Source organism: Salmo salar, chromosome 02, assembly GCF_965601325.2.
Source record: "Salmo salar chromosome 02, fSalSal1, whole genome shotgun sequence".
Classification (NCBI taxonomy): domain Eukaryota; kingdom Metazoa; phylum Chordata; class Actinopteri; order Salmoniformes; family Salmonidae; genus Salmo; species Salmo salar.
The window spans coordinates 64,343,000-64,366,641 of record NC_138292.1 but is presented as its reverse complement, the minus strand read 5'-3'; the positions used below and the strand labels follow the sequence as shown (position 1 = coordinate 64,366,641).

The 23,642-nt window shown below is 45.4% G+C and overlaps 1 protein-coding gene across 1 annotated transcript; it reads left to right on the top strand.

Annotated features, from left to right (window-relative positions):
- Positions 1-3,763: 3,763 nt before the first annotated feature.
- LOC145862314 (uncharacterized) lies at positions 3,764-8,659 on the top strand. The gene is made up of 3 exons (XM_082965864.1): positions 3,764-3,850; positions 3,942-3,994; positions 4,075-8,659. Exons 1-3 carry the CDS (start codon positions 3,822-3,824, stop codon positions 8,373-8,375), a joined length of 4,383 nt encoding a protein of 1,460 aa, XP_082821990.1. The 5' UTR covers positions 3,764-3,821; the 3' UTR covers positions 8,376-8,659.
- The last annotated feature ends 14,983 nt before the right edge of the window (positions 8,660-23,642 follow it).

The following is a 23,642-nucleotide window of genomic DNA, read 5'->3' as shown; positions in this document are numbered from 1 at the left end:
CCTACCTGTTTGACAGACATAATTATGCTATCCATAGATGTTGGTATAGCCAAATCCTCCAATACTGCATGTACTCCTTAAATACCTCCGTGAAGGGTTTGGTGTGTTTGGTTAAAACCAGGGCTCAAATTGAGTGAGGGGATCCCATACCCTTTGTAAAGAAAAGGGTATCTATTGTTCATTTAAATGTAGAAAAAAAATACATACAAGGAATCCAGATTATATAAAGCGTTCTATAACAATGCTTAACTCTGTGATGCCTTATGGTAGAAACAAGCTTTCAGTGATTAATCAGTTGTAAAAAGGTCTTATATGGGCAAAAGAGGTGACTCCGATGCATATGAGGATGTATTGATTCCTCTCTATGCCATTCTGAAGCTGAGCTGCAGCCTATAATATTCAATGAGCTATTCTGTCCCTATTAAAAAAATATATGTTTATTTGAACCCAGGAAGCTTTTAGGGAAGCACTTCTGTTGTTGGGTTTTACAACGGACAAGTAGCCAGCAGTGGAAGCTTACATTTTTCTGCATCGGTAGAGCCTCTGTCTGGGTGGAAAGGGAACTTTTGAAAGTGCCATGATTAGATTCATAAGGATGTCTAAGATGTAATTATTTGCAAACAGCATTGCAAACAAGACACTCTGGTTAGACATTGGAGAAATGTTAAGTTTGTTTATTTCTCTGTCCATTCTTCCCTGAAACTTCTATTTTCATTATCCACCTTTCTTTTGAGACTTTTTCAGCACAACATTTTCTCTTGACTTCAAGCTGTTTTTCCCAAATCCCCTCATAAAGATTTCATGTCACTAATGTAATAGCGGCATTGGTGATTTCATCAATGTGTAACGGCTGTCTGAGGAAGAAGTGGACCAAAATGCGGCGGAGTTAGGGTTCGTCATATTTAATACACGAACACTATGCAATTCACAAACAACAACAAAACTGACAGCCAACACAGTCCTGTCAAGTGCAACCACAATGACAAGCACAATTACCCACGAAACCCAAAGGAAACGTAGGCAACTTATGTGTGACTCCCAATCAACCACAACACTCTACAGCTGTGCTTGATTGGAAGTCACACGGCCAAAATCAATGAAACAATAAAAAACACACACTCCCTTCTGCCACGTCCTGACCCAACTACACCCTCTACTGGTCAGGACGTGACACAATGTAATCATTAGGCTATGTTATTGACATTGGATTGACTATATAGCCTACTAACCAGATCTGTTAAAAATGTTGTTTCATTTGTAGAATTCGCCTATGAATTGGGCTGCTATTATGTTCTGTTGTCACGTCCTGACCATAGTGAGTGTTATTTTCTATGGTAGATTAGGTCAGGGCATGACAGGGGGTGTTTGTCTGATTTTTGTATGTCTATGTTTTGGTTCTAGGTTTGTTTTTCTATGTTGGTGTTTTTTGGCATGACCTCCAATTAGAGGCAGCAGGTTGTCGTTGTCTCTAATTGGAGTGTATGTAAACTTCTGACCCACTGGAATTGTGATACAGTGAATTACAAGTGAAATAATCTGTCTGTAAACAATTGTTGGAAAAATGACTTGTGTCATGCACAAAGTAGATGTCCTAAATTTGTGGAGTGGTTGAAAAACAAGTTTTAATGACTCCAACCTAAGTGTATGTAAACTCCTGACTTCAACTGTACATGAAAGATCCAGTAACTGTAGGCCAGCCTATAGCAGCGGAAGAGGGGAGTGAGTGCAGATTTCTAGACATTAAGGGCCGTACAATAAAGTAAAGAAGGATTGGAGCACTTGGGGTGAATATAAAAGACCAGAAAAAATAACAGATTGTCTGCCTGCTGTGCTGAAACAAACAGGAGAAGAAAACAACACACTCCAAAGAGAAAGAAAAGTTGAACGGTTGATCCAAATAAATTCCTTCAAAAGTGGATGGGAATTTTCAAGGCAAAGACTTGGAATCAAGGATAATTAGTAGGGATGGAGTGCCAAGCGGAAACATCAGACGGAATAGGGAAACCACTATTTGGCAGATGTTGAGTTTGAAAGGGCTGGAGATATATGCATAGCTACAGTATCTAAACAGCTGCATTTGAGTGTTTGTGGATGTGTACCGCAATCAAAGTTGAGACAACATTGCAAAAAATACATCCACAAAAGAGGGTAGACGATCAGAGGATGATGTGATGGGTTGTTGTCTTGTGTTTTATTTCATCCACACGAGGGAGACATTTTATGGAGATAGTGGGCACCTTCTAGGGGAAATCAAGTCGGTGACAATTGCTGGTCACCTCTTTTCAAAGTGTGTTGCATTCTGGGGCTAAAACATTTCTGACGTGGGTCTATATGTCGACTGCATGAACTTGAAAAAAATCATGTGATCAAAGGTCATGAAGATTTGACTCCAAGTTTCTGCAGTTGCTCTTCACCAACTTCCTCCTGCATCCATCACCTGCATTGTGGGCGGCTCCATTGTCAACCAATCATTAGTGTTTTTGTTTGACCCATGCAAATGTGACCAAAAACATGACTGAAACAGGAACCAACTTGCTAATATTCATGTGTAACCTACAGTGCAAAAATGAATGATGTGATTGAGGCTCTCTCTCATTTATTGATTTTATAATGTACACACAAATTATTTCAGTTTGTGAGTGGGTGTTGGAGACATGTTTTTTGACATTATAAAGGAAACCTTTTATAAACAATGGCAACACTGCCATGGTGATCTGAGCCTTGCTGTTGGAAAATGACGTTAGTATCCAACTTTCGGTTGTGGCAGATGCACCTCTCCTGACTTTACTTCTTGACTTTGGTCTACAGTCAGTTGCTTTAGTCTTACCACTCAAATGAGCCCTACTATATGTTTGCCTCTGAAAAATTAAAGACTCAGATCATCAAAAGCATATGTGTGGTGTGTTTGCATAACGTGAGAGTTTAATTGGTGTCTGTCTGAAATCAGAATTTGCCCAAGATGTTGCACTTTGTGCAACTGAAACTGTTAACCATCTACTGTTGCTATGCTGAATGAAACACACTGTTTAAAAGAAGGCATGTGTAAAATAATGGTGCCTAACTGCTCATTTAGCCTCTAATCTTCAAATGAACCAAGTTAATTTTGTACAAGCAATAATTTAAACCCGATCAATGAAGTGCCAAGACAAAATGTGTTTCCTACTTGAGAGCAGGGGTGTCAAACTCATTCCATGGAGGGCCTAGTGTCTGTAGGTTTTTGTTTTTTCCTTTCAATTAAGACCTAGACAACTACTGTAGGTGAGGGGAGTAATTAGTGGCCCTAATTCAGCAATCAAGTACAAGGAAGGAGCGAAAACCCACAGACACTCGGCCCTCCGTGTAATGAGTTTGACGCGTGCTTTAGAGTAAAGGCTGTCAAACCTGTCCGGAACTCAATTAGAGAATCAACCACACCTGAGTAAATTTCTGCATTCCAAATCAACCCCTAGCCCCTACACCTACCGCTTAGTCACTTATGGGCATTTGAAATGATCAGATAGGTTATAGCAATATGGTAATTGCTTCACCTTGACTTCTGATAGGCTGGATGCAATTGTGGCCATATTGCTTATACCTATTCAATCATTTCTGATTCACAGAAGTGTTTAGGTCAGGGTGTAGGATTTAGGGGTCAATTTGGAAATAGAAAATGAATGTAGTTCAGTGGCTGACAGCTGTCCTTAATTAGCCAACGACATTAGAAGGGTCTGGGATTCATTTAAAAGGAGCAACCAAAAGTCTGGCAAATATAGTAAAAGGGATATTCTGGTAGGATGTATGCCTATCATTAGTTCTAAACACTGGTGAGGTTTTGAGGGAAAATGGCCGTGATGATTGGAATTGCTTTAAGGTATGTTTATAAGTCTTTATTTAGTTTGTGTCCCTTGTCCTTCAGGTGTTACAGGTAGCTATGTTCATAACATACTTTCTTTTTCCTTAAGAGTTTCTTGGCTTTGTTGCCTGCTAATTGGAGGGATAACGTGTTCTACATCAGGTGCGTATATTTCAAATAACAGATGTGTAGTTCCATAACCTAAAAAGACTGGCATTTTACAGTTTATTTGTTTTACCTAGGTGATTGGTCTCCTGCACTGGGTTCTAATGCAGCATGGCTCTATGCAGGATCACTTAAGTCTGTAGGATATGGCAATTCTAAGTCTCCAACAGCTCAAATGCAAGCGCAACAGAAACATCCGGCCACCATCCTGCGGAATGAACTGGCCCCCATGTCCCAGCAACCTCAGCAAGTGTGGTATCTAGCTCAGATGGCCCAGAATCAACCAGCCACTGAAGTTGAGAAGCGGAAGCAACAAGCTGCCATGAACCAGCAAGTGTGGCATCCAGCTCAAATGCTGCAGAAGCAACTGACCGCTGTGTGGCTTCCAGCTCAAATGCCCCTGCAGCAGAAGCAAGCGCCCGCCGTGCCCCAGCAAGTGTGGCATCCAGCTCACATGCTGCAGCAGAAGCAAGCGCCCGCCGTGCCCCAGCAAGTGTGGCATCCAGCTCACATGCTGCAGCAGAAGCAAGCGCCCGCCGTGCCCCAGCAAGTGTGGCATCCAGCTCAGATGCTGCAGCAGAAGCAAGCGCCCGCCGTGCCCCAGCAAGTGTGGCATCCAGCTCACATGCTGCAGCAGAAGCAAGCGCCAGCCGTGCCCCAGCAAGTGTGGCATCCAGCGAACATGCTGCAGCAGAAGCAAGCGACCGCCGTGCCCCAGAAAGTGTGGCATCGAGCTCAAATGCCCCTGCAGCAAAAGCAAGCGACCGCCGTGCCCCAGCAAGCGTGGCATCCAGCTCAAATACCCCTGCAGCAGAAGCAACCGACCGCCGTGCCCCAGCAAGCGTGGCATCCAGCTCACATGCCCCTGCAGCAGAAGCAACCGACCGCCTTGCCCCAGCAAGCGTGGCATCCAGCTCACATGCCCCTGCAGCAGAAGCAACCGACCGCCGTGCCCCAGCAAGCGTGGCATCCAGCTCACATGCCCCTGCAGCAGAAGCAACCGACCGCCGTGCCCCAGCAAGCGTGGCATCCAGCTCACATGCCCCTGCAGCAGAAGCAACTGACCGCCGTGCCCCAGCAAGCGTGGCATCCAGCTCACATGCCCCTGCAGCAGAAGCAAGCGACCGCCGTGCCCCAGCAAGCGTGGCATCCAGCTCAAATGCCCCTGCAGCAGAAGCAAGCGACCGCCGTGCCCCAGCAAGCGTGGCATCCAGCTCACATGCCCCTGCAGCAGAAGCAAGCGACCGCCGTGCCCCAGCAAGCGTGGCATCTAGCTCACATGCCCCTGCAGCAGAAGCAAGCGACCGCCGTGCCCCAGCAAGCGTGGCATCTAGCTCAAATGCCCCTGCAGCAGAAGCAAGCGACCGCCGTGCCCCAGCACGCTTGGCATCCAGCTCAAATGCCCCTGCAGCAGAAGCAACCGACCGCCGTGCCCCAGCAAGCGTGGCATCGAGCTCAAATGCCCCTGCAGCAGAAGCAACCGACCGCCGTGCCACAGCAAGCGTGGCGTTCAGCTCAAATGCCCCTGCAGCAACCGACCGCCGTGGCCCGGCAAGCGTGGCATCCAGCTCACAAGCCCCTGCAGCAGAAGCAACCGACCGCCGTGCCACAGCAAGCGTGGCATCCAGCTCACATGCAGCAGAAGCAACCGACCGCCGTGCCCCAGCAAGCGTGGCATCCAGCTCACATGCCCCTGCAGCAGAAGCAACCGACCGCCGTGCCCCAGCAAGCGTGGCATCCAGCTCAAATGCCCCTGCAGCAGAAGCAACCGACCGCCGTGCCCCAGCAAGCGTGGCATCCAGCTCAAATGCCCCTGCAGCAGAAGCAACCGACCGCCGTGCCCCAGCAAGCTTGGCATCCAGCTCATATGCCCCTGCAGCAGAAGCAACCGACCGCCGTGCCCCAGCAAGCGTGGCATCCAGCTCATATGCCCCTGCAGCAGAAGCAACCGACCGCCGTGCCCCAGCAAGCGTGGCATCCAGCTCATATGCCCCTGCAGCAGAAGCAACCGACCGCCGTGCCCCAGCAAGCGTGGCATCCAGCTCATATGCCCCTGCAGCAGAAGCAACCGACCGCCGTGCCCCAGCAAGCGTGGCATCCAGCTCATATGCCCCTGCAGCAGAAGCAACCGACCGCCGTGCCCCAGCAAGTGTGGCATCCAGCTCATATGCCCCTGCAGCAGAAGCAACCGACCGCCGTGCCCCAGCAAGCGTGGCATCCAGCTCAAATGCCCCTGCAGCAGAAGCAACCGACCGCCGTGCCCCAGCAAGCGTGGCATCCAGCTCAAATGCCCCTGCAGCAGAAGCAACCGACCGCCGTGCCCCAGCAAGCGTGGCATCCAGCTCAAATGCCCCAGCAGCAGAAGCAACCGACCGCCGTGCCCCAGCAGCAGAAGCAACCGACCGCCGTGCCCCAGCAAGCGTGGCATCCAGCTCAAATGCCCCTGCAGCAGAAGCAACCGACTGCCGTGCCCCAGCAAGCGTGGCATCCAGCTCAAATGCCCCTGCAGCAGAAGCAACCGACCGCCGTGCCCCAGCAAGCGTGGCATCCAGCTCAAATGCCCCAGCAGCAGAAGCAACCGACCGCCGTGCCCCAGCAGCAGAAGCAACCGACCGCCGTGCCCCAGCAAGCGTGGCATCCAGCTCAAATGCCCCTGCAGCAGAAGCAACCGACCGCCGTGCCCCAGCAAGCGTGGCATCCAGCTCAAATGCCCCTGCAGCAGAAGCAACCGACCGCCGTGCCCCAGCAAGCGTGGCATCCAGCTCAAATGCCCCTGCAGCAGAAGCAACCGACCGCCGTGCCCCAGCAAGCGTGGCATCCAGCTCAAATGCCCCAGCAGCAGAAGCAACCGACCGCCGTGCCCCAGCAGCAGAAGCAACCGACCGCCATGCCCCAGCAAGCGTGGCATCCAGCTCAAATGCCCCTGCAGCAGAAGCAACCGACCGCCGTGCCCCAGCAAGCGTGGCATCCAGCTCAAATGCCCCTGCAGCAGAAGCAACCGACCGCCTTGCCCCAGCAAGCGTGGCATCCAGCTCAAATGCCCCAGCAGCAGAAGCAACCGACCGCCGTGCCCCAGCAGCAGAAGCAACCGACCGCCGTGCCCCAGCAAGCGTGGCATCCAGCTCAAATGCCCCTGCAGCAGAAGCAACCGACCGCCGTGCCCCAGCAAGCGTGGCATCCAGCTCAAATGCCCCTGCAGCAGAAGCAACCGACCGCCGTGCCCCAGCAAGCGTGGCATCCAGCTCAAATGCCCCTGGAGCAGAAGCAACTGGCCCCTATGCCCAAGAATCGACCAGCCATTGAACCTCAGCAGCAGAAGCAACTATCCAACACACCCCAGCAAGCGTGGCATCCAGCTCAAATGCGCCTGCAGCAGGAGGATGTGGCCGTCGAGCCCCTGCAGCAGGAGGATGTGGCCGTCGAGCCCCTGCAGCAGGAGGATGTGGCCGTCGAGCCCCTGCAGCAGGAGGATGTGGCCGTCGAGCCCCTGCAGCAGGAGGATGTGGCCGTCGAGCCCCTGCAGCAGGAGGATCGACCGGCCGTCGAGCCCCTGCAGCAGGAGGATCGACCGGCCGTCGAGCCCCTGCAGCAGGAGGAACTATCCAACACACCCCAGGAAGCGTGGCATCCAGCTCAAATGCGCCTGCAGCAGGAGGATCTGGCCGTCGAGCTCCTGCAGGAGGATCTGGCCCCTATGCCCAAGAATCGACCAGCCATTGAACCTCAGCAGCAGAAGCAACTATCCAACACACCCCAGCAAGCGTGGCATCCAGCTCAAATGCGCCTGCAGCAGGAGGATGTGGCCGTCGAGCCCCTGCAGCAGGAGGATGTGGCCGTCGAGCCCCTGCAGCAGGAGGATCTGGCCCCTATGCCCAAGAATCGACCAGCCATTGAACCTCAGCAGCAGAAGCAACTATCCAACACACCCCAGCAAGCGTGGCATCCAGCTCAAATGCCCCTGCAGCAGGAGGATCTGGCCGTCGAGCCCCTGCAGCAGGAGGATCTGGCCGTCGAGCCCCTGCAGCAGGAGGATCTGGCCCCTATGCCCAAGAATCGACCAGCCATTGAACCTCAGCAGAAGCAACTATCCAACACACCCCAGCAAGCGTGGCATCCAGCTCAAATGCTCCTGCAGCAGGAGGAACTGGCCGTCGAGCCCCAGGAAGTTAGGTATCCAGCTCAAATGCCCCAGCAGCAACCGAACCCCATTCCTCAGCTATTATGGCATGTAGCCCAAATTCCCCAGCAGCAACTGGCCCCCATCCCTCAGCAGAAGCACTACGAAAGCACAGAAGATGGCGGCTCTAGTAGCTCTCAGTTCCAAATCACACTACGAGAATGGCAAAACGGTCTTCTCCCAACCCCGCTACACTCCTAGCGAGGCTATTCCTATTGACAATGGTAATGCTCCCAATGACAGTGATGTTGGCACATTTGAACCAAGCACATACCCACCACTAGTAAAGGATCCTACAAGTTAACGTACAACTTTAATCTGGTCTTAACTTTGCGCTGTGAATTTGAAGTCCTTTGTACTAGCCATGTATCTGCCAACAGGAGAATCTAATGGTGGATTCATCCTTTAAAAGCTGATAGTGAGACTTTTTTTGTCAAATTGATTAAATAAGATTCTGTTGCTGACACTGTTCTAACTTTCAGGTTTCAGTGATGCTTTTGTTTTGACCAGGAAGTTGTTGGTGTTCTTGCTACTCTTGCATGAGTGAATCAATAAATAATTTTACTTTCCAATATCTAGTGTCTTTGCAATACTGAGGGTACTCTTGTGCTTTCTGATTTCAAACAGGTGTGGATCACCAGTACAGTTGTCAGTAAAAGAGAATGTGGTTCAGTCTTCAAATAGCTGGTTTTAACCTTTGCTACTGTTTGTTCAAATTCCAAGTTTGGCTTTACATTAGTGGTGACATGTCAGACCTTCCTCATGTTCATACTTTTGTATGTTAACACCCCTTCAAATGACTGGATTCGGCATTCCGGCCAAACCCGTTGCTGACGCGTATAAAATCGAGCACACAGCCATGCAATATCCATATTCAAACATTGGCAGTAGAATGGCCTTGATCAGTGACTTTCAATGTGGCAGTCATAGGATGACACTTTTCCAAGTCAGTTTGTCAATTGCAACCCTGGTCAAATAAGTCCTGTTAATGTGATAGGCCACACAATCTCAGAACAGGGCTGTAGTGTGTAGTCCTCGGTTGCAACACTTAGTGTTTGTAACTGCCTCTGGAAGCATTGTCAGCACCAGAACTGTTCAGGAGCTTCATGCTGTGTTTCGATGAATGAACAGCTGCACACAAGCCTACAATATGTGCAATTCCACTTGTCTGCGGGAGTGGTGTAAAGCTCGGTGATACTGGACTCAAGCGCAATGGAAATGCCTTGTCTGGAGAGACTAATCACTCCATCTGGCAGGATGAATCTGGGTTTCACAGATGCCAGGAGAACACTACCTGCCCGACTGCGTAGTGCCAACTAAAGTTTGTTGGTGGAATAATGGTCTGGGGCTGTTTATGATGGTTTGGGCTAGGCCCCTTAGTTCCAGTGAAGGGAAGTCTTAACGCTACAGCATAGAATAACATTCTAGACAATTCTGTGCTTCCAACTTTGTGACAACAGTTTGGGGGAAGGACCTTTCCTGTTTCAGTATGACAATGCCCCTGTGCATAACGCAAGGTCCATACAGAAGCGGTTGGTGTGGAAGAATTTGACGGGCCTGCAAAGAGCCTTGACCTCAACCCTATCGAACACCTTTGGGATGAATTGGAACGCCGACTGCGAGCCAGGCCTAAACAATCAACATCAGTTTCTGACCTCATTAATACTGTTGTGGCTGAATGAAAGCAAGTCCCCACAGAAATGTTCAAACATCTAGAAGAGTGAAGGCTTTTATAGCTGCAATTGGGGGGCGCAAACTCCATATTAATGCCCATGATTTTGAAATTAAATGTTCAACAAGCTGCTGTCCACATAATTTTGGTCATGTAGTGCACTTTAGATGTAGTTATGTAGGCATGCATTGTACACGGTGTTGACAATCCAGACGTATTCTTCAACCGCAGTCTGCGCCTTAGGGAGAGTACTAAGCTAACATATGGATTGTTTTAAACGTTCATACCATGATCAATTAGCTGTATGTCTTTTTGGGACACTTTTAGGTATCAATATTTTATCACAATGTTTTGATAAAATATAGAATCTTGCTGCTATAGCCCACAAACACATTGAATAGCACCTTTTTATAAATGGCACAGTTTTGAAGTCTGTCCAATGTCTAGGTGATGGCACATATTTAACCCTTTTATGTATCACATGTTGCCACATAAGTCCGAATCCACGTGGTGAGTAATATATGGAATCAAGTAATAACCAAAACAAGTGTTAAACAAATCAAAATATATTTGTCATTCAAAGTAGCCACCCTTTGCCTTGACAGCTTTACAAACTCTTGGCATTCTTTCAACCAGCTTCATGAGGTAGTCACTTGGAATGCATTTCAATTAAAGAGAGCTGCCAGCTCAAGTAGGCTTTCCACTTTCCTTATGTATTTATTTAGCAAAGGTGATAACACATAATGAAAATGAGACCATTTTTCAGTCTGATCATATAGGCTAATAATAGCAGCTGCGTACAGCCTATGCGCCATGTCCATCTGGTTAGGGTAAACAAATTGGTAACGTTATGTATTTATAGTTTATTTGTGTGTCAAGAGAAAATGTGATTAAATTTGGTTTACATTCAAACTTGGGCTGGCCAGGCTGCCTATAAGTTTTCAATCCAAAATTAGTAACTGGAATTAATCAATCAACATAATAGTGATGACAGGTGTGAGTTAATGTTTTGTTAGGATTACAGTTGCATAGCTCTGCATGATGCAAACAGGGCTGGCCCTCCCATTAGGCAAGATTATGCGGCCGTCATTTTGGCAATTGGCTGCCACCCTCCGGTGCCCCTGATCGGCTTCTAAACTGCCCGCACTCCAGCCACCAGCTCATAGCCATTGCTGCAGTTCTCTCTTCTCCCGAAGTTCACTCTTACTATCTTTGGTAGCTATGGTGATGTGTGTTTTATATGGGATTATTCAACTGTGAAACATTAATAAAAATGAATCTGCCAATTCAATTATTGTATTGTTTTTTTGTTTGTGTGATGAAGACGGTTGGTGATTAAGGCAGTTGCCTAGCCTATCCTGTTAATGTTAGCTAGCTCATACTAGTAGATATCATCAGCTAAAAGTAAGCTACAGAGATTTGAAACAAATTTGCTACCATGTCTAAGAGACAAAAATGAATGAAGTGAATTAAAAAAAAGAATGACAAAAGAGGCACAATCTCTAAACCAGAGAAATTCGCTGCTGAAATTGATCAGCGTGCAGCAATGTCCATCAGCCGGTATAGAGAACGACAAGCCTCCGGGGACAGGCGTTCATTCGCCGAGATGGACGAGCCCCCGTTCGCTGGTTCTAGCAGTGAAGAGGGCGTACCGGAGGAGCCATCCACTTTCACCAATGATAAGAGCTCACTGGGTGAACAAGAAACACACCAGGCCTAGCCACACCTCCAAACAATGCTGGCGGAGACCCTACTGTCTTGGACCCTGACTCAGATTCGTCGCACCCCATCCCCGATGACAACGGTGCTGCTGCTAAATCCGACTCCCAGACAAAAAACATTAAAGATCCCGGTGAGTGGCCAAAATATATGAATGGATCTTTACGGGATATGTTAGTGCAGGCTGGGCCACATCAGGATAAGGAGGGGAATTTCCCAAGAGATGAGGGGCAACGAAAATGTTCGGTGGCCCACTACAATAGGAAGATGGTGAACGGGGAGCAAGTGGAGAGACCATGGCTTGTCCATTCCAAGCAAAATGATGCAGCCTTCTGTTTTTGCTGCAAACTTTTTTCACACTAGTGCAAATCTGCGCTGGTCAGGGATGGAACCAAGGACTGGAAGACTCTGTGCCACCGCCTCAGCTCGCATGAGAAGTCGCATGACCACCTAGATAGTTTCCAGAGGTGGAAGGAGCTGGAGATCAGGCTGGTGTACAAGCAAACTATCGATGCCCAAGCCCAACGGCCTATTGACGGAGAGACTCCCAACTGGCAGCAGCTGCTACAGAGGCTCATAGCCCTGATACGCTTAATGGCCACCCAGAATATTGCGCTACGTGGGACCACCGACTGGCTGAACAAGCCAAATAATGGGAACATTCTGAAGTTTGTGGAAATGCTGGGTATCTTTGATGGAATCATGAAGAAGCATGTAAGGAGAGTACAGTCCAAAGAAACACATGTGCACTACCTTGGTAAAAGACTCCAGAACAAAATCATTGACATGCTGGCACAAGACTTCCAGCAGACAGTGTGCAGTGAGCTAAAAGCAGCCAAATATGTTTCTATAATTTTGGACCGCACAACAGACAAGAGCAAAACAAATCAGATGACGACAGTGGTGCATTTTGTTTCAACCGAGGATGATGGGTCAGTGCGCACGAGAGAGCACTTCCTGGAGTTTAGTGAACTGCTTGACACAACGGGGTTGGCATGACAGAGTTGCTCATCTCAAAACTCCAGAAACATGGCATCGCCATCATGGACATGAGAGGGCAGGGGTATGACAATGGGGCAAATATGCGGGGGAGGCACAGCGGAGTTCAAAAAAGAGTGCATGATATCAATACAAGGACATTTTTTTGTCCCATGGAGCGCGCACTCACTGAATCTGGTTCTCTCTGATGCATTATCGTGTTGCTTGGATGCAGCTGAGTTTTTTAACACCATCCAAGAGATTTAGACATTTTTATCTGGAGCTACACACAGCTGGGACGTGCTGAAAGAGCATGTAAAAGATGGACTCACAGTGAAACCCCTCAGATGGGAGAGCCGGGTGGAGGCTGTGAAACCTGTGCAGTACCAACTCGGGGAGATTTATGATTTTATGTGCTAAAACAAGGTTGGAGGCAAACAGCATTGCCGCCAAAATGAACAAATTTGGCTTCATGTGCGCAGTGATCGTTTGGTATGACACATTGTTCAAAGTGAAATCACCAGAAAGAGTTAGCAGGTAGTGAGTTTTAACCTTTCACAAGCAGTGGCTCAACTGAACTCAACCAGGGTATTCCTCCAAGACTACCATTCCGATGCAGCTTTCGCTGGCGCATTAGCAAGCGCAAATGAGTTGGCAGAGGAGATGTGTATTGTGCCCTGTTTCCGAGTGCAGCCCATTGTCCGTCCCAGGAAGAAAATGAGTCTGTTTTGGCTACGAGGGAGAGGATGAGCCTGTGACTGACCCTCAGCAGAAATTCAAAGTACATTTCTTTAATCAGTTTCTTGATTCTGCTATCCAGTCCGTCAACGAGGGCTTTACGCAGCTCAAAGAGCACAGCAGTGTTTTCAGCATCCTGTACAACACCCCACCGTCAAGGACATGGACACTGTAGTGCTTACCAGGGATTGCGCAAGACTCGAGAGGGCCCTTACGTATGCGAATTCCAGGGACATCGACGCAAAAGAGCTGTGTAATGAGCTCAAAGTCTTGAACAGGAGACTGGTCAGTGAGGCAAAACCACTCGACGCACTGGAGTATATATATCCAGACACCAAATGGCCTCCTTGTATCTCAATGGCTATGTTGCCCTGAGAGTTCTTCACACTCCCAGTGACAGTGGCAAGGGGAAAGCACACATTCTCCAAGCTCAAACGACCTGAGCTCTACTATGAATCAAGAGACTCAATGGACTCGCCACCATATCAATTGATCATGAATTGTCTTACAAAATCAACCTCCAACAAGCAGTGCATGCGTTTGCTTCCAGGATGGCCATGTGAGTCAACTTGTCTTTGAATGAAGGGAAGCGTTGATCATACAGTCGTATTCAGTAATTTATTAAGATTCATTATCTATTGCCTGTTTACGTTGTATTTTTTATTTATTTAAATAGACTACATCCTAATCTCTCTCTCTCTGTCTCTCTGTCTCTCTCTCTTCCTGTCTCTCGCTCTCTCTTCCTTTGTCGCTCTCTCTCTCACACTCTATCGATTTGATTTGAGGTCCATGGACAGCTAGAAAGAAAACATTGCTGACTGCAATGCAGCTCAACAGCAGAGGAAAGAGGCCACTCTATGTGGGCCACGAAATAAAGAAATGCTGAAACTGATGTTGGACAATGAAATTCAATATGTAAATAAAATGAATTTGTTAAGGCTGGGTCATTGACATAAAGCTTTTTTTTACACTGCTCCAACAAAACGAGGCACTTGCTTGCAAAGCTCAAATGATCTCACTCTTTTTTACAGTTCTACAGGAATATTAAATTATATGTTAAATAAAAGTGTTATTTTTATTGTGTCATGGCATGTGTGATAACAGGTGGCATTTTATTAGTAAGAAACTCAGTTTCCTCATATAGGGAGTTGGCTGCATATTGATTGCAACATTGTAACTTTCCGGTAAGGGGCCGCCTATATGTGCACACGAGCACCAACCATCTAATTACATATATAACTGGAGCCTATTTCTTCCTATTCCAAAAAATAAGTGGTAAGCCTACCTGTTTGACAGACATAATTATGCTATCCATAGATGTTGGTATAGCCAAATCCTCCAATACTGCATGTACTCCTTAAATACCTCCGTGAAGGGTTTGGTGTGTTTGGTTAAAACCAGGGCTCAAATTGAGTGAGGGGATCCCATACCCTTTGTAAAGAAAAGGGTATCTATTGTTCATTTAAATGTAGAAAAAAAATACATACAAGGAATCCAGATTATATAAAGCGTTCTATAACAATGCTTAACTCTGTGATGCCTTATGGTAGAAACAAGCTTTCAGTGATTAATCAGTTGTAAAAAGGTCTTATATGGGCAAAAGAGGTGACTCCGATGCATATGAGGATGTATTGATTCCTCTCTATGCCATTCTGAAGCTGAGCTGCAGCCTATAATATTCAATGAGCTATTCTGTCCCTATTAAAAAAATATATGTTTATTTGAACCCAGGAAGCTTTTAGGGAAGCACTTCTGTTGTTGGGTTTTACAACGGACAAGTAGCCAGCAGTGGAAGCTTACATTTTTCTGCATCGGTAGAGCCTCTGTCTGGGTGGAAAGGGAACTTTTGAAAGTGCCATGATTAGATTCATAAGGATGTCTAAGATGTAATTATTTGCAAACAGCATTGCAAACAAGACACTCTGGTTAGACATTGGAGAAATGTTAAGTTTGTTTATTTCTCTGTCCATTCTTCCCTGAAACTTCTATTTTCATTATCCACCTTTCTTGAGACTTTTTCAGCACATTTTCTCTTGACTTCAAGCTGTTTTTCCCCAATCCCCTCATAAAGATTTCATGTCACTAATGTAATAGCGACATTGGTGATTTTATCAATGTAATCATTAGGCTATGTTATTGACATTGGATTGATTATATAGCCTACTAACCAGATCTGTTAAAAATGTTGTTTCATTTGTAGAATTCGCCTATGAATTGGGCTGCTATTATGTTCTGTTGTCACATCCTGACCATAGTGAGTGTTATTTTCTATGGTATATTAGGTCAGGGCGTGACAGGGGGTGTTTGTCTGGTTTTTGTATGTCTATGTTTTGGTTCTAGGTTTGTATTTCTATGTTGGTGTTATTTGGCATTGACCTCCAATCAGAGGCAGCAGGTTGTCATTGTCTCTACTTGGAGGTCTTATTTAAGTTTAGGTTTGTCCCACAGGTGTTTGTGGGTGATTGTTCTTCGTGAGGTTTAGTTGTTGAGTTGAGTTGAGTTGATTTTATTTTTACAGGGACAGTGCACATTAATCAACGTTTCAGTAAAAGTGCCGGTTTTAGCCAGCCGGCTAATTTTCAACCGCAGTCCCTGGGCAGGTTATTAAAAACAATTACAATATAGACAATCATTGAACAGTGACCACACGCAGAGTAACATAGGACAAGCAAGACATAGGATACAGACAGAGCAACATAGGACAAGCAAGATGTAGCATGCAGACAGAGCAACATAGAACAAAAAGCAACAAGACAAAATCCATAAAAACAACAAAGTGTTTCCACACCTCACAAGCTACAGACAACAGACAACATGGAAAGCGGCAATACACAGCTAGGGATTATGTTCACAAGTCTGATTGACCTTTAGCCATGTCTTCATGCATTTTGTGAAAGTGTGATATGTGGTGCAGTTATGTGTGTCTGATGGCAGTGTATTCCAGACATGGGAAGCTCTCACAGAGAAAGCGGATTTACTAAAGGTGCTTTTCCTTAAGGGAACTATACAGTCACCTCTCATGGCAGACCTTGTGGATCTGCTGCCATATGTTTGGGTTTTCTGTTTAACAAAAATACTGAGTGGAGGGGGAGCTAGGCCATTTAGGATCTTGAATACAAGACATGCGTAGGTGGATTGCACAAGATTTTCCCAACTCAGGAGCTCATGCTTTCTGAGGATGTAACAGTGATGATGGCTATTGGGCTTCCTATCGAGCACTTTGAGAGCCTGTTTGTAGACAGACTGAATAGGTTTTAATGTTGTATAGCAAGCTTGGGTCCAACTAGTCAAGCAGTATGTTAAGTGGGGGAGTATCATCGATTTGAAATACAGTTTTGCTACCTCTGTGGTCAAACAATTTCGTATAAATCGGAAATTAGCTAGGTTGAATTTGGTTATTTGAATTACCTTTTTCACATGCTTTTTAAAAGAGAGGTTGGAATCAAGTATGATTCCAAGGTACTTAAAATCAGATACCACCTGGAGCTTCTCCCCTGACACATAGACATCTGGCTCAGTAGCATCTGTTGCCCTCTTAGTGAAGAACATGCAAACAGTTTTTTTCACATTGAGATGCAAACACGAGTCACTGAGCCACTTTGTAACCTGGACCATTACAGTAGTGTGTTCTTGTGCAGCTTGTTGTTTGCTCTTTGCATGCACATATATCACTGTATCATCTGCATACATTTGAACTTCAGACCCAGTGCAGACGGAAGGCAGATCATTAATGTACAGGCTGAACAGGAGGGGCCCCAGTATTGACCCTTGGGGCACGCCCACATCATAGCTAAGAGTGGGCGACAGCTCATTGCTCACTCTGACACACTGAGTTCTGCCTTCAAGGTATGATTTCATCCTTCTCAAGGCATCGGGGGAAAAGTTGAACTTGGACAATTTTGTGATGAGAATCTCATGGTTAACAGTATCGAAAGCCTTCCTTAGGTTCAGAAACACAGCCCCAACAACGCCCCCTTTGTCCATCTTGGACTTCACATTTTCCAGAAGAAAGCAGTTGGCCGTTTCTGTGGAGTGTTTCGCTCTGAAGCCAAACTGCATGGAGTGTAATGTGAAGGGGCTGTTGTTGAGGTGGGAAATCAGTTGTTCTGCATTGACCTCCAATTAGAGGCAGCAAGTTGTCATTGTCTCTACTTGGAGGTCTTATTTAAGTTTAGATTTGTCCCACAGGTGTTTGTGGGTGATTGTTCTTCGTGAGGTTTATGTTCCTCCAGCGTCACGGTTTGTTGTTTTGTATTTACTTAAAGTGTTAATTGTTGCATTCGGTTTCACTGATTTAAATAAAACATGTGGAACTACGAAAACGCTGCATCTTGGTCCGCTCATTCAAACAGCCATGACAGAATCACCCACCAAAGAAAGACCAAGCAGCGTAAGGAGCAGCAGGAGGAATGGACATGGGAGCCGATATTGGATGGCAAGGGATCCTGGACATGGGAGGAGATCCAGAAGGGATGGAATCGCCGTCCATGGGAAGAAGTGGAGGCAGCAAGAGCAGAGCGGCGACGTGAGGAGGCTCTAAATGCGCCTAAAGGCAAGACTGAGAGGCAGTCCCAAAAAATGTTTAGGGTGGGGCACAAGGGGAGTTAGGCAGGGTCAGGATGGAGGCCTGAGACAACTTCCCGGGCTTACTATGAGGAGCAAGTGATGGAGCAGACACCGTATTTTGCGGTGACGTGCACTGTGTCGTCAGGGCGCATACAAAGGCCGGTGCGAACTGTGCCTGCACCCCGCAGTGATCGAGCGGAGTTGAGTATCCAGCCAGGGCGGGTTGTGCAGGCCGTGAGCTCCAGACCTCCAGCGCGCCTCCAAGACCAAGTGTACCCTGTGCCTGTTCCGCGCACTCTACCTCCAGTGCGCCACCATAGCCCAGTACGCCCTGTTTCTGCTCCCCGCACTAGCCCGAAGGTATGTGGTACTAGCCTGGCGCCTCCTATACCAGTCCCACGTAGCAGACCTCCAGTGCATCACCAGAGCCCAGTACGTCCTGTTCCTGCTCCCCGCACTAGCCTGAAGGTGTGTGTGACTAGCCTGGCGCCTCCTATGCCAGTCCCACGTAGCAGACCTCCAGTGCGCCTCCATAGACCGATAAGGCCGGTGCCTGCTTTGAGCAGTTATATTATTTTTATAATAATAAAAATCTGTCAATCAACCATATGTATTTTTGAAAAGCCCTTTAATGCATCAGCTGTTGTCACAAAGTGTTTTAGAGATACCCAGTCTAAAAATCGAAGACCCATTAATGCATATGTCGAAGCACAGCATCTAGGAAACACTCCCTAGAAGTCATTAACCTAGGATTAAAACTAGAGAGGAACTGTACATGTGCCCTTATTGTTATTCAAGACGTTCCAATGATCGTAGATGACTGTCACGACTCCCGCCGAAGTCGGCCCCTCTCCTTGTTCGGGCGGCATTCGGCGGTCGACGTCACCGGCTTACTAGTTGCCACCGATCGATGTTTCACTGTTCGTTTGGTTTTGTCTTTATTGTGTACACCTGTTTTTCATTTCGCTAATCATGTTCATTATTTATCCTCTGCATTTCCTGTTTGTCTTGTCGGTGATTGTTTTTCTGTTTTGTGTAGTTGGAGGTGTTTCTCCGAACAATGTATTTTTCTATGAGAAGATTTATTGGTATTTTTAGTAAACATGTTTGTTTACATTTATCCCTGTGTCCAGCGCTTGACTCCTCCACTTCTCTAAGAAAACCATTACAATGACCATCAGGGTCATATAATAATCAGGGTGGCTATAGAGGGGGCAAAACTTTAACACTCAGGATTCAATGTCATGTCTTTTGTCTTTTTTCATAGCCTGAGCGAGAGAGAGAGAGAGAGAGAGAGAGAGAGAGGATCTATTACATAAAGTTATCACAGATGCACACTATGTGACACATTACATTAATAATTCCCTAAAAATTGGATGTCATTGTCTTTCATAACTGTTGCAATACAAAACATTGAAACCTTGCTAAATATTTGTTACTTTGGTATACATTGAGTGAAATGTTATACATTGAGAGAGAGAGAGAGAGAGAGAGAGAGAGTGTGTAATATTACACAATTAAATAATAGATCACTCACACACACAGACATGACTTCATCGTTGTTCACAGTTTATTATCATAGTTTGTCATAGTTTCTAATTATCGTTTCTAATCATAGTTTGAACATAGTTGGCAATAGTTTCTAATCATACCTTCTAGTCTGAGAGGTTTTGATATAATAAGAGGGTCAAATTGAACCCAAGAGGGCAGAAGCTATTGTTTACAAAAAGTATGAATAAAAACAATGGCTACTGCTCAATGGCTAAATAGCCTTCATTTAAAAAAAAACATATGTCAATGAAAACAATTAAGACAAATCATTCTTAAATAATATATATCTATATATAAACATCACATTGAATATTCAACTCACCTTCAAAAAGCTCCATGAGGAAAGGGTGGATTCCCAGATGATCTTTTAGCTGTTCTGTTTTCATGCTGTTCTGGTCTGTTGGCTGTTGTAGAGGGGAGGGGCATTTGAGTGAGCTGGGGCCTTTTATGGCCCTGCCTCTGGGAGCCTGTCCGCTTGTTACATGTTGAGTGAGTGAAAGAGGGCCTACCTGTAAGATATTTTGTGCTACAAACATACTTCTATTTGATGAGGTTTTTTTTACCATTCAGGGATCTACTATCAAACAGTCATGAAATCATAAAAAAATGAATGTCTACACTAAAGAATGTGAATTTGGTCATAAAAATACTAGTTGACAAGTTATATGCATGAAAATAAAGATGCTTAAAATATGTGACATTTTGGAGACATTTTTGGACACTTATAGGGGCCTCCTATGCCTTGTTATGGATACATGTCTGTAAAGATAGGTTGGTATAAGATATCTGCTCCAATTTTTGGGTCCCATGTTCACAAGATGTTGGGGAATCTCTGGAGGGGACTATTACCCAACAGTGCATCTCAGTGTACACCTCAATAAACACAATAAGCGTTTTGTTACATTTCAGTCTTCTGTGATGTATTTAAAGTGGCATATTGTGGTGCAAACTCATAAATTAATACATTTAAAATATATCTGACATGTTACTGGTGTCTTCTTTTTTAAGTCCATAACCCTGTGTGTGAGGTGTACACTTTTATTTCACAGTAGATTTGTTTAAGACTACCAAGAAACACTGTGTGCCCCTGATTTAGCCCCATGCATTAAAAGATTATTAAAGGGTGGATCTGTTTAAGTCATAAGTAAATGGCCCATCTTAAAACCTCTCTGGGGTATGTGGGACGCTAGCGTCCCACCTGCGGGACACACTATTCAACAGCCAGTGAAATAGCAGGGCGGCAAATTCAAAACAACAAAAATCTCATAATTCAAATTTCTCAAACATACAACTATTATATCCCATTTTAAAGGTACACTTCTCGTTAATCCAACCACATTGTCCGATTTCAAAAAGGCTTTACGGCGAAAGCATAACATTAGATTATGTTAGGACAGCACCTAAACAAGAAAAACCACACAGCCATTTTCCAAGCAAGGAGAGGCGTCACAAAAACCAGAAATACAGCTAAAGTTAATCACTAACCTTTGATGATCTTCATCAGATGGCACTCAGAGGACTTCATGTTACACAATACATGTATGTTTTACTCGATAAAGTTCATATTTATATCCAAAAACCCCATTTTACATTGGCGTGTAATGTTCAGAAATGTTTTGCCTCCCAAAACTTCCGGTGAATGAGCACATCAATTTACAGAAATACTCATAAACGTTGATAAAATATTCAACAGTTATTTGAAGAATTATAGATACACTTCTCCATAATGCAACTGCTGTGTCAGATTTCAAAAAAGCTTTACGGCGAAAGCAAATTTTGCAATAATCTGAGTATAGCGTTCAGACACGAAACCAAACCCGCCATTTTGTGGAGTCAACAAAACTCAAAAATAATATTATAAATATTCACTTACCTTTGATGATCTTCATCAGAATGCACTCCCAGGAATCCCAGGTCCACAATAAATGTTTGTTTTGTTCGATAAAGTCCATAATTTATGTCCAAATACCTCCTTTTGTTCGCGCGTTCAGTCCACTACTCCAAATGCAGGAAGCGCGCACAAATGTCACGAAGAAAATTCAAAAAAAGTTATATTTACGTTCGTAGAAATATGTCAAACGATGTATAGCATCAATCTTTAGGACGTTTTTAACATAAATCTTCAGTAATATTCCAACCGGACAATTCCAATGTCTTCAGAAAAGAAAAGGAACACAGCTAACGCTCACGTGAGCATGCGCCTTTGAGCTCATGTCATTTTCTCAGTCATCAACTTCCAGGCCCTCTTGTTCGCTCTATATTCACAGTAGAAGCATGAAACAACGTTCTAAAGACTGTTGACATCTAGTGGAAGCCTTAGGAAGTGCAAAATGAACCCTAAGTCACTGTATACTGGACAGGGAATCACTTGAAAAACTAAAAACCTCAGATTTCCACACTTCCTGGTTGGATTTATCTCAGGTTGTTTGGCCTGCCATATGAGTTATGTTATACTCACAGACATCATTCAAACATTTTTAGAAACTTCAGACTGTTTCCTATCCAAATCTACTAATAATATGCATATCCTACCTTCTGAGCCTGAGTAGCAGGCAGTTTAATTTGGGCACGCCTTTCATCCGGGCGTCAAAATACTGCCCCCTACCCTAGAGAAGTTAAAGAGTACAATTACCCTTTCAAAAAGAGGATGGTGTGATTGATTGAGACATCCACCCCAGGAGACCTCACGAGAACATATAAACCTGTTTCCTGACATTTTTTATTTTATCTTTTGCTGACATATGGATATACCGAGAAGTCTTTTGGAAGTCCAGAGGTCAGGAGATCCTCGGACGCCACTGTTTTCAGACAGTTGTTTCAAAGACCTCACACCCCCCCCCCCCCTGTCATTCATTGAAGGTAAATACATTTTTCTTTTTTAAAACCCATATATTTTCTTCTAAAATGTTTATACATAAATGCCATTTATATCCTTTAAATGTTTACATGTATAATTATTCTTTAATTCCTTTGTTAGAAAATAATGTTATCAGCATGTTTCTATGTTTGTAACCAAACCACCTCCCACATACAACCACCTGTTGGGTGGTGGCAGATGTCATTAGCTCCCCCCCGACGCTACAGATCCTTGTCAACACACACACACACACGGAGAGAGAAAAAGAGACAGCGATTTCATTCATTGAAGTTAAATCACAATACACTTAAAATTGGTCTAGGAGCCATGTTTTCTGTAGTTTTCTGTGGTTTATCTCTCGAGGTTTCTTGTCGCTCATAGTGTTCACAGCTCTTTACTTATACCGACCTTAACCCTACCCCCCCGGAAATTACTGTTTAAAATACAACAGCCAGGCCATAAGCTCACTACTACAGTGCTCTACTCTTTAAAATGTTCAAATACATTACATAGTTCAACAAGGTCAATAAACATCAATCATATTGACATCTTTAATGCAAACACATGCTTTACCATAAACAGATGCACTATCCGGTTGCATAAGCACTCACTAGATAGCGTGAGAAGGACAGGATGTAAATATATGGGCATAACCACGTGACACATAAAATAGGTTATCAATCCCTTTTTGACACGTGCCGTCAACTGTATTTCTTCTTGCATAGATAAACAGTCAGTAACAGCAGTGTAAAAACAAAGGGGTGGGGCTGTCAATGTAAATAGTCAGGGTAACCATTTGATTAATTGTTCAGCAGTCTTGTGGCTTGGGGGTAGAAGCTGTTAAGGAGCCGTTTGGATAGCAGAGAGAACAGTCTATGACTTGGGTTACTGGAGTCTTTGAAAAATTTTTGGGCCTTCCTCTGACACCGCTTAGTATATAGGTCCTGGATGGTAGGAAGCTTGGCCCTAGTGATGTACTTGCGGCCTTGCGGTCACATGCCGAGCAGTTGCCAGGGGGTGATGCAACCGGTCAGGATGCTCACCATTGGTGCAGCTGTAGAACTTTGAGGATCTGGGGACCCATGCCAAATCTTTTCAGTCTCCTGAGGGGGAAATGGTGTTGTTGTGCCCTCTGCACGACTGTCTTGGTGTGTTTGGACCATTATAGTTTGTTGGTGATGTGGACAAGGAACATGAAACTCTCGACCTGCTACGCTACAGCCTCGTCAATGTGAATGGGGGCATGTTCGGCCCTCCTTTTCCTGTAGCCCACAGTCAACTCCTTTGTCTTGCTCACGTTGAGAGGTTGTTGTAATTGCACCACACTGCCAGGTCTCTGACCTCTAACTTGCATACGTTCTCCCTCTACTCACTCTAGTTAATGACT

Excerpts from the sequence above, each read along its gene's own strand:
- LOC145862314 (XM_082965864.1), top strand. The coding sequence starts at position 3,822 with ATGGCCGTGATGATTGGAATTGCTTTAAG. Across the intron at positions 3,851-3,941 it reads ATGATTGGAATTGCTTTAAG|AGTTTCTTGGCTTTGTTGCC; the intron begins GTATGTTTATAA and ends TTTTTCCTTAAG. Across the intron at positions 3,995-4,074 it reads GATAACGTGTTCTACATCAG|GTGATTGGTCTCCTGCACTG; the intron begins GTGCGTATATTT and ends TGTTTTACCTAG.